At 44.9% G+C, this 10,152-nt stretch overlaps 1 protein-coding gene across 2 annotated transcripts; it reads right to left on the reverse strand.

Annotated features, from left to right (window-relative positions):
• Positions 1–6,837: 6,837 nt before the first annotated feature.
• Positions 6,838–9,900, reverse strand: LOC127192310 (calcitonin gene-related peptide 1). Of its 2 annotated transcripts, none has more exons than XM_051149633.1 (3): positions 9,811–9,900; positions 9,058–9,198; positions 6,838–7,020 (listed from the first exon to the last, which is right to left on the reverse strand). In XM_051149633.1, the coding sequence occupies exons 1-3, from the start codon at positions 9,894–9,896 to the stop codon at positions 6,861–6,863; spliced, it is 387 nt and encodes a 128-aa protein (XP_051005590.1). In that variant the 5' UTR covers positions 9,897–9,900; the 3' UTR covers positions 6,838–6,860. The 2 variants fall into 2 exon arrangements, with proteins under 2 accessions (XP_051005590.1, XP_051005589.1); XM_051149632.1 differs by lacking the exon at positions 6,838–7,020 and adding an exon at positions 8,170–8,353.
• Positions 9,901–10,152: the final 252 nt, after the last annotated feature.

Genomic DNA, 10,152 nt, shown 5'->3' on the forward strand with positions numbered 1-10,152 from the left:
CTACATCAATCATCTATCTGCTTTCCATCTAATTTATCTAAAAACGAGTCCAAAATGCCAGTGATATCTTGGATAGGATTTTAGGAATGGTGACTTCAGACTGGTGTGAAAAAATTCTGTAGTAATGAAAACATTCTGTAGCTTTGATATGGCAATTACATGAGTTTATGTACTATATACACATTTGTTTCATGAAAGTTTACTTTAAAATAAGAAATATGTATATTGTAAAATATTAGACTGGGACAGAGGGGAAGGCATCCTATTGGGACTCTAAATGAGAGACGCATGGGAGAACAGCAAAATAAAAGGATCCAGAGGGTCCTAGAAATCTACAAGTAGAACAATATGATAGGCAGATTTGGGCCCAGGGTTCCCGCTCAAACTAAGGCACCAGCCAAGGACAATACAGAAGGTAAACTTTAAACCCCTTCCCAGATCTAGCCAATGGTCAGAATATTCTCCACAGTTGAGTGGAGAGTGTGATATGACTTTCTCACGTACTCTGGTGCCTCACATTTGACCATGTCCCCTGGAGGGGGAGACCTGGTGGCACTCAGAGGAAGGACAGCAAGTAGCCAAGAAGAGACTTGATACCCTATGAGAATATATAGGGGGACGTAATCCCCCTCAGGAACAGTCATAGGGGAGGGGAATAATGGGAAAATTGGGGGGGGGAATGGGAGGATACAAGGGATGGGATAAACATTGAGATGTAATAAGAATAATTAATTAAAAAAAAAAAGAAAAAAAAATATTAGAAATGCAGAAAGTAAGTCACAAGAATAAAGTAGCCCTTGGAAACTTTATTGGCCTATTTTAGTTTCTTACCATTATCTTTACAAAAATAAAACAAAACACAATGAAATTAATCGCTGTAATTACATACATAATTTAGGTAAACTACTCTAGATGTGAAATTCCTACTGTAGGAAAATTACTTTTCATTTTTAAAAATGTTTAGGCAAATGATCATATTATAAGCACTACCCAGAGTCCTAAGAAATTTCCCAAATAAAATATTGTAGATACAACTTTATCAAAATACAGTACCATAACCTAGACCTGAATGATTGAGTATAATTTTAAAAATTATTTAAAATTATAAAGTGTTCTGCTTAGTAACTTTTAAGTGGAATTGGAACTCAAAACAAAAATTGTAGTTTAAAATGGCCAATACCAAGTGGTCATCTCTGAAAGCATGCCTAAGTGCAACATTGTACAGATTAAGAAGGTCATATTTAGAATATGAATGTATTTATGAGTCCATATATGCATGTAAAACAGTGAATGGAAAAAGAGGTCATGAAATTGAAAGAGAGCATAGCTGAGTATACAGGGGGGTTCAGAGGGAAGAATGAGAAGTGAGTAAAGTTGTAAATATATTATAATCTAAAGTTAGAAAAACAAAATTAGTACATCTCAAAACGTGGTATATCATTAAAAGTGAACTCAAAGGGTAAAATAAAACTAAATATTTTACAATTAATAAATTAACTTAATAAATATTTATTAAGATAAATAAATATTGGTAAATATTGTTCTAGGAACTTTGTAGACATAGGAAATAGTTATATATATTTATGTATATAGATGACTTTCTTTTTCAGTTATGTGCTAGTAGAACACAGAAAAGAAATAATACATATATAGATTTTAGAAAGTGATAAGTTCTGTGAATGAAATTAAATTTTAATGTAGTAGCTAGCATATGAGCAGAGATGGCAGGCCATTTTATGTATAATGAAGGCATCTTGGAAAATTGGTGTCTGGGCAGTCTTGAAGGAAGAGAGGGCATCTGGTGTCAGCCATGGAGGCGGCCCTTCAGATGGAGTTAGCCTGCTACAGTCAGAAGGGGCAAAAGAGATGTTTCTAAACAGTCTCCAAGGAAGTGAAAGTGGATCCTCCATTGGTGGGAAGAAAGGTGGGGGGATGGAATGAGTCAGACTGTGTGGTAGAAAGCTTTGTGTAGAGGACATCCGACCACTGACTTATCTCTTAGAAGATTTACTCAAAGTAATAGACTCCCTGTGCCATCTGCTATAACAATGCCACAGGGTGAGTGGCTTGAATCGCAGACCTTGGTGTCACAGCTGAAGGCTGGAAGTCAAAGTCACAGCACCAAGGTTGTATCTGCTAAGGCTTTGCTTCTCAGATCCCTGTGTCCTCAGCTGGAATCTTCTCTGTGTATGAGGAGAGTGACAGACAGCATGTCACCTTCTTAAGAGGATAGCAGACCCATCAGACTGGGACCCCACCGCACCTTAATTAGCTCCTGAGATGGCGTCACTCTGAGGGTTAATATTTCGACATATGGAAGTCTTGACAGTCTTCAAATTTTCTGTTGTCCACAATAACACAAGAATAAGCTCAGTGTCCTTGGACTGTGAACATTTCTTTTTCCTGCCTGTGGGTTTGTGGGTAGTTGCTGACTGGCTTTGAGTGTAGGCTAAATGATAGAATTAGCTCTGTATCTCCTTTTGAGTAATTTGGCCAAGCATGGCATTGGGTGTGTTCTTTTCATGACAGCAAAGGGAACTCGAGCACAAAATTCAACCATAAAAACACATTTCAACTTTCTGCTTGTCTTTAGACTACAATATTCTTTTAGCCAAAACAGGCCACATGGCCAAGCCTAGAGCTGAAGGGCAAAGGAGTCGATTTCCCCTATCCACGAGGCCATGGCAAGGATCAGAGTACATAATCCTGTAGCGTGCTGAAGGCTGGGAGCACTTATCCATTTAGTTACAGCATATACATTGCATCTCTGACAGTTTATTGGCATTAGAAGACCTCTCTTGACCACACTGCATATCTGCTACATATGTGTAGGGGTCTAGGTCCAGCCCATGTGTGCTTTTTGGTTGGTGGTTCAGTCTCTGTAAGGCGCCCAGGAGCCTACGTTAGTTGATTCTGTAGGTCTTCTTGTAGTGTCCTTGACCTCTCTGGCTCTCTCAATCCTTCCTCCCACTCTTCCACAAGAATCCCTGAGCTCCATCTAATGCTTGGCTGTGGGTCTCTGCATCTGTTTCATCTGATGTTGGATGAGGCCTCTCAGGAGGCAGCTATGCTGGGCTCCTGCCTGCAAGCATAGCAGAGTATCATTAATAGTGTCAGGAGGTGACTCTCTCCCATGGGGTGGGTCTCAAGTTGGGCCAGCCATTGGTTGGACCTTCCCCCAATCCCTGTTCCATCTTTATCCCTACATGTCTTGTAGGCAAGACAAATTTTGAGTCAAAGGTTTGAAGGGTAGTTTGGTGTCCCCCCTCCCTCTACTGGCAGTCCCACTTGGCTACAAGAGGTGGTGACTTCAGGCTCCTTAATCCCTGATGCTAGGAGTCTCAGCTAGGGTCACCCCCATAGACTCCAGGAATCTCCTGGTCCCAAAGATGCCCCCCACAGCAATTTCCATTCTTTCTCCCAGTCTTTGCCCTTCCACACCCCAACCCCTGCTCTCTACACACCGGATCCCTATTCCCTCCCCACCCCCTCTCCCACACAGTTCCCTCTCTCCATGTACTTCAGATGTCTACGCTATTTCCTGTTCCGAGTGAGATTCAAACATCTTCCCTTGGTCCCCCCTTGGCTTCTTTGGGTCTGTGGATTGAAACATGGTTATCCTGTACTTTAGGCTAATGTCCACTTGTGAGTACATACCATTCAGGTCTTTCTGGGTCTTGGTGGTAGACGTGCAGATGATCAATATGGGGGTCCCCTAATAATGGGAACAGAGACTGTCTCTGACTCTGTTGCCTGCCACTGGATCCCTTTCCCCTAGCTGGGCTGCCTTGTCAGGCCCAGTGGGAGAGGATATGCTTAATCCTGCTGTGACTTGAGGTGCCAGGGTACTTTGATACCCCTTGGAAGCCCCTCCTTCTCTGAGAAGGAGAGGAGGGAATGGGAGGAGGGGGATGTGAGGGCAGGACTGGGAGGAGAGGAGAAGGAGGGCTGGGATCAGGCTGTAAAGTGATTATACCAATAAATTAAAATTAAAAATAAAAATAAAACCTGCAAAGTCATTTGCTACTGTTTTTCTGCCTGGGTCAGAAACCAGCCACTTTAACTTTTCTGCCTCTCTTAATAAAAGATTTCTCTGTGAAAGAAAAAAAAAAAAAAAAAAAAAAAAAAAAAAAAAAAAAAAAAAAAAAAAAAAAAGAAAGAAAGAAAGAAAGACAATAAAAAACAACAATAACAAAAACCCTCTTTCCTGTAGTGGTCCATGTCACATGTGAAGAGTAAAGTAATTGTTCTTATGGTGCGATATCTCCTGGTGTGCTGCTGATGTCTATTTGACTGTTAGGTGTCTAAGCCACTGAACCTGCTGCTGTTCAAGGGTTAGTCACTCTGTGGACCCCTGAGCCACCCTGGATCTATCCACAGGATTCTGGCGTGAATGCAGCGTAAATTTGAAGTAACCCTAGATACAAAATCAAAATATTTTTGTTTTCCTTACTTTTAACTTATTTACAGAATCATAGGTATCATGCCTAGTGTGCCCCTGGCCTTTCTGCTGACCATAATTAACCAAATGGTTTAGAACAGTGCGGTTAGATTGTGTCTCGGAGCTGAAAAATAGTATTAAAGCCAGTATGTGGGAGGGTAAGAGATGCAGCTAGGCAGATGATGGGGCTGGATGTGAAAAGAGAAGCACAAATTGGACTTGTAAGTTACCGCAGTGTCTCAGGTATTTTTCTGGATTGATGAAGAGTCACTGAAGCATTTTAAGCATAGGAGAGATAGCGGTAATTCGCCTTTTACACTGACAGCTGGGGCACTATGGTGAATAGACTGAAGGAAGGAAGGAATATCATTCTACATGGTCCTGACTGATAGAAGAGGCTGAGCTCTTTAAGTAACTAACTGATTGCCTGACTTGGTTACCAGTAAGACTGGCTACCCACTCATCTTGGGGTTCTACTTGGCAACTTGCCACTGGTAGGTGCCAGTAGGTGCTAGGGACATTGTTACTGGTGGGTCCCAGTAGGTGCTAGGAACATTGTTACTAGGGGGTCCCAGTAGGTGCTAGGGACATTGTTACTAGTGGGTCCCAGTAGGTGCTAGGGACATTGTTACTAGTGGGCCCCAGTAGGTGCTAGGAACATTGTTACTAGAGGGTCCCAGTAAGTGCTAGGGACATTGTTACTCATGGGTCCCAGTAGGTGCTAGGGACATTGTTACTGGCAAGTGCCTACATGAAAGGAAGCATCAGAAACAATGACATCCCAGAGACCTATGTGTAACAAGTCTGTGATTCTGCAGCACCTATTACCTCAGGCTCCCTGAAGTAGAATGTAAGCGCTGTGCAGGCAAGAACTTTTGTCTGGTCTGTTTATTGCTCAAAATTCCCAGTGCCTAAAATAATGGTGTCATGTAGCTGTCAGTAAGCAACTGTTTGTTAAATGTGCAAATGTCTGTCAGACTTGTTGCAGGACCTTGAGCAAGACTCCTTTATGTGTCTCACATAAACAAAAGTGAGTCTGGATGGCACTGATGACCATTCTAGGTTGGGTAGTTTTTGGTTCTCATTTTAAACTCCATGCTACCATTTCTAAAGGTCTTTGTAGGCCAAGAGGTGCAAGCAGGGGACTTTTACGAGGAGAAAAGGCAAGGGTGAGCAGTGGCCAACCTGAGAAAGGAAGAGTCACAGGTAACCTCTCGGGCTGGCAACCAGCTCACTCTCTGGAAATAAATGTTCATCATCCTCGTTGACATACACGGCATTCTAGTAAATGGAGGAGGTTAACAAAACTCAGAGCCCGTGACTCCTAGAGTCGCCCAAGCACAATGCCTTTGCTTCAGCAAAGGGCGCACAGACCTCCAGAGCTCTCTTGGGAAAGCAATGTAAATAATAGCAAAGACTCCACTTGAGGATAGCGAAAATACATTCTTTTTAATTTTGATTAAGTTCACAAATGACAACACTGACAATTCTTTAAACAAATGGTTCCACTAAGTCACAACATTACCATGTGTTCCCAGAAGACCAAGAGGCAGTGGTTTCATATCCCCATGACATTTAGCAGGGTAGTCAACATGAACAGGACGGTTTACAGGGACCAGACTTGCTAGGAGATAAGCCGGAACCATGCTGCCATGTTTATTGGATACAGAATCATACGACGCAATGTGCAACTATAACGAGCTTGCTCTGCACTTAGCTTTAGTTTCTGTCCAAGGGAGAAAGGTTTCCGATACCGAGGAGGATGCAAATATATGTCTTCCATCAGCCTTTCCTACACATGACTTTACATGTGAAAGAGTGTATCTTTACTGTAACCTAGGAGGAGGGGAAAAAAGAACAGCTTAGAAATTGATTGTGAAGCTTTTGATATTATTTAATTTAGTTTTCTATTAATACTAGGAGGGTAGGTCCTGTTGATGTCCCCAGTTTACAAAGAAATAAATTTGAAACTCAGTGGGAGTTAAGTGACTGTCCAATGGTTACATACCTAATAGAGAGCAAATACAGTTCTTAACTCTATAGCTATTGCTGCGTTGTGGTGTGCAGTGTATACACAGTGTAGTGTGGTGTCACTGGCTTTCCAACCCAGAGGGCAGAATATCTACAGCTACAATGATGAGTGCATAGTATCTGTAGCTCCTGGTCCAAAAGTACAGCATTACAGGAGAGAGGAAAACAACGGCAGAGTGTGTGGGCTGGGAGAAGGGGAGGCTGGCCCAGGGTGGGGTGGGGGGTGAGAGAAGGGAAGACTGGCCGGGAGTGGGGTGTGGGTTAAACGTGATCTGATCTGTGGGTCCAGTGAGGTTCAGGGTATAGCTCGTATCCCTCAGATACGGGCACATCAACTTTCCTACCAGTTGTACAAAGAAGTCACCTTCATTCTGAGGCTATTCTCTGTTCAGGCCTGAAGGTCCCTACGGCGCCGGCCGAAGGCTTCAGAGCCCACGTTGGTGGGCACAAAGTTGTCCTTCACCACACCTCCTGATCTGCTCAGCAAGCCTGCCAGCCGGTGCGTCACGCAGGTGGCAGTGTTGCAGGATCTCTTCTGGGCAGTGATGCTAATATTCAGGGTGGTGAGGGGAAGGTAGAGAGGGAGAGGGTGGGTGGGAGGGAGAGGGTGGGTGAGAGGGAGGGAGGGAGAGAGAGAGAGAGAGCAACAGAGAGACAGAGACAGGTAGACACAGATAGAGACAGAGACAGACAGAGACACAGAGACAGACAGAGACAGAGACACAGAGACAGACAGAGACAGAGACAGACAGACAGAGAAATAGAGAGAGACAGACAGAGACAGAGACAAACAGAGAGAGAGAGAGGGAGAGAGTCAGTCACTGAGGCTGGGGAGGTGTCTGCCCCATGGGACTATCATGGGAATATTGCTGCTCTCAGAAGCACCAATTAGCTTTAAGTGTTTCTCCCAAGCATGGTTATCAGGACAAAGGATCACAAGACCATTAGGGAAATGCTGTGATCACTTCCCTTAGATATTCCCAGAGGCATTAGAAAACCCAGGAGGGATTTTGGGTTGACTGGCCATGCATCACAGGGCTATGACAGCCAACCATGACCGTATACATAACAATAAGCAAGAACGTATGAGTGGAGGGTGAGTTTTGATGCCACCTCTGAGCCCATTCACAAGGACTGTAGAATCCATGTCCCAATTAGACACAGAAGCCCCCCCCCCCTTAGTAAAGCGAAGGCACTCCAGTCTTACCTGAAGGAAGAGCGGGTTGTGGAGCATCCAGTCCCGGAGGGCCTTACCTGCTCCTGGGTGCCTCTCTTCCTACTGCTTGAGCCGAGTCATGGCCACTGCTCACCGAATTATGACTGCTTAACCCTAGGGCTAAGACTACTTCTAACCACAGGTCTTGAACTCCATGAAGCCTGAGATGTGGGCTAGAGCAATGACCACCATGGCTCAAGTCTTTTTAGGAAAATAGTTTTATTTCCCAAACAACCGACACTTTCAGAAGCAAGCCTGAAGAGCTCTGTTCAGAAGCCAGAGGACTGCCCTTGTGGTCTGACATCCTCTTGCGTGATTCACCTTTAGCCTGTGAGTTCTTTCTCCTCACCTGCTATGGATCCCAGATACCATCCATCCCTTGCCTCGGGAGAGCAACCAGTGAGGAACTACATGCATCAAGTCATAGGAAGAGTGTGAGGAAGAAAACTAGAGAGGATGGGGAGCAGGGCGGAGGGGAAGCTTAGTTGCCAAAAAGGGCGTGGCGGCTTGTCTCCAAGTTCTTGGCCATATCCCTTTTCTTGCCAGGTGCTCCAACCCCAATTGCAGTTTGGGGGAAAGTGTGAAACTTGTTGAGGTCTTGTGTGTACGTGCCCAGCATGCAGGTACTCAGATTCCCACACCGCTTAGATCTGGGGCTGTCCAAGCTGCAGGGAGAAGACATGCGCGGAAGTGCCATGCACCAGGGGCTGACCCTGTGGGCAGCAGGGTCAGCACGTTAAGACATTCGGGAGACTGGAAGTTGGGACAGGGGGTAGTAGGAGGTCAGTTCACACATACACTATTGGGAAAACTTGGAGAGTGGTGGGTCAGGATGGTGTCGGGAAGGGCAGAGGAAAAGGGTGACTCTGGCATTCCATTTGCCGTTCACCTTTCATGCTTGGCAGGGTGTCTCTCAGGGTGGATGCGGGTGAACACATGCTTTTCCTTGGGTGGTGCTGGAGCCAGGCCAGGGCTGGTCTGTTTCCAGGCTGGGGGCAGGCAGGCACGCAGGGAGGCAGGGATAGGGAGGGAGTGCTCTCCTTGGCCCTGTGACCACTGTCACATCTCTGCAGGGGTCTCCAGACTTTAGGCTTTACCTTTACTGGCCTTAACTCGTCCAGTGACAGGAACTCTGCCCAGTATTACCAGGCTCATTTCTACAGATATTCTACACCTTCTCTAAAGTGCTTTCAGGAATAGACCGTGTGATTTAACCACGGTCTCACCAGATGACGTCTGTCTTCACTGGACCCTGAGAATAGCTGCGCCTTGTGTCCTGCCAAACAGCAGCCAGATGGCCAGTGTATTCTCTCCTACCTCGTGGGCTCTGCCTTCCTCTTGGTGTGCTAGGCAGGGTAAGGGACCTTACCTGGAGCCCTCAGCCTCCTGTTCCTCCTCCTGCTCCAGCTCCCTGGCTTTCATCTGCACATAATCCTGAACCAGTGCAGCCAGCAGGCGAGCCTCCTCTTCACTCAGAGTGGCCATGCCTGGGCTGCTTGCCAAGGTTGACCTGTGGAGGAGAAGCAACCCTAACTAGCACCGACTCTTAATTCCTTGCCTGCCGCTGACCCCGAGAGGCTTGAGCCAGTATCCTCCTTGAGGGTACGCCAGAGCCAGTTTAGGAACTTTACAAGTTAAATGACAAGTGCAGCCGTAATTAAATAACAAGATAATTTGCGATGAATTTGAACTGGGGGCTCATTTTAATAAATACATTTTGTAAGTAGATGAGAAATAGACCAACAGATTATAAATTAGAGTCAGTGATATTTATTGGCAAGTTAGCAGATTAGAGTCAAATTCATATCTCATGAGGGATAAATTGAATAAATAGCTTTGCCTATTGATACCAAATTTGAGGGAAAAATAACCAAAGCACTTTGTGAGTTAAGGGGCTAATTTGAATTTATAATGTGGCATATTGTACATCCTGTCATTGCTTAAAAATTATATATTTCCATCTTTATATCATAAAGAGTGTGTAGTGAACTTATGGGCATGCCTATGTACATACATGTATTTTCCTCAAGGGAGTTAGTTTGTAAGCATTTTGTACTATACAGTTAACTGACAGGAAGCTGTCCAATCCCAGGGCAGTAGAGGCCCCTGTCTTTAGGCTTACCTGAAAGGCACTGCGTGGAGGCTGCATGCCTGGTACAGGAGCAAGATGCTGAGGGCCAGAAGAGGGGAGAACCTCAGAAAGCCCATAATGCCTCTGTAAGAGAAGAGCGATATCTTATTTATTTATTTACTTACTTAGTTATTTGCACCAGCTCAAAGTTCTGTGGGCTTCTCTGCTTGTGACTCTCTAGCATGTTGGCTTCATGCTGCTAACTTCATTTCTCATCGCCTTTGCTTCCTCACTGACAAAGAAGACGCAAGGTCCGGTGGGCACATAGTCCGGCTTGGAAAGACTCTTAGCAGATGAGGAGGGTGATGGTGGTGGCGGTGGTGTGTGTGTGAC

The sequence above is a fragment of the Acomys russatus genome, chromosome 7, assembly GCF_903995435.1.
Source record: "Acomys russatus chromosome 7, mAcoRus1.1, whole genome shotgun sequence".
In the NCBI taxonomy this organism is placed as follows: Eukaryota; Metazoa; Chordata; class Mammalia; order Rodentia; family Muridae; genus Acomys; species Acomys russatus.

Bases quoted from the DNA above. Each gene is read 5' to 3' on its own strand.
- LOC127192310 (XM_051149632.1), bottom strand. From the start codon at position 9,896: ATGGGCTTTCTGAGGTTCTCCCCTCTTCTGGCCCTCAGCATCTTGCTC. The intron at 9,199-9,810 runs GTAAGCCTAAAG...TCTCCTCCACAG, and splicing joins CTCCACGCAGTGCCTTTCAG to GTCAACCTTGGCAAGCAGCC. The intron at 8,354-9,057 runs GTAAGGTCCCTT...TTCTCCCTGCAG, and splicing joins CAGGAGGCTGAGGGCTCCAG to CTTGGACAGCCCCAGATCTA.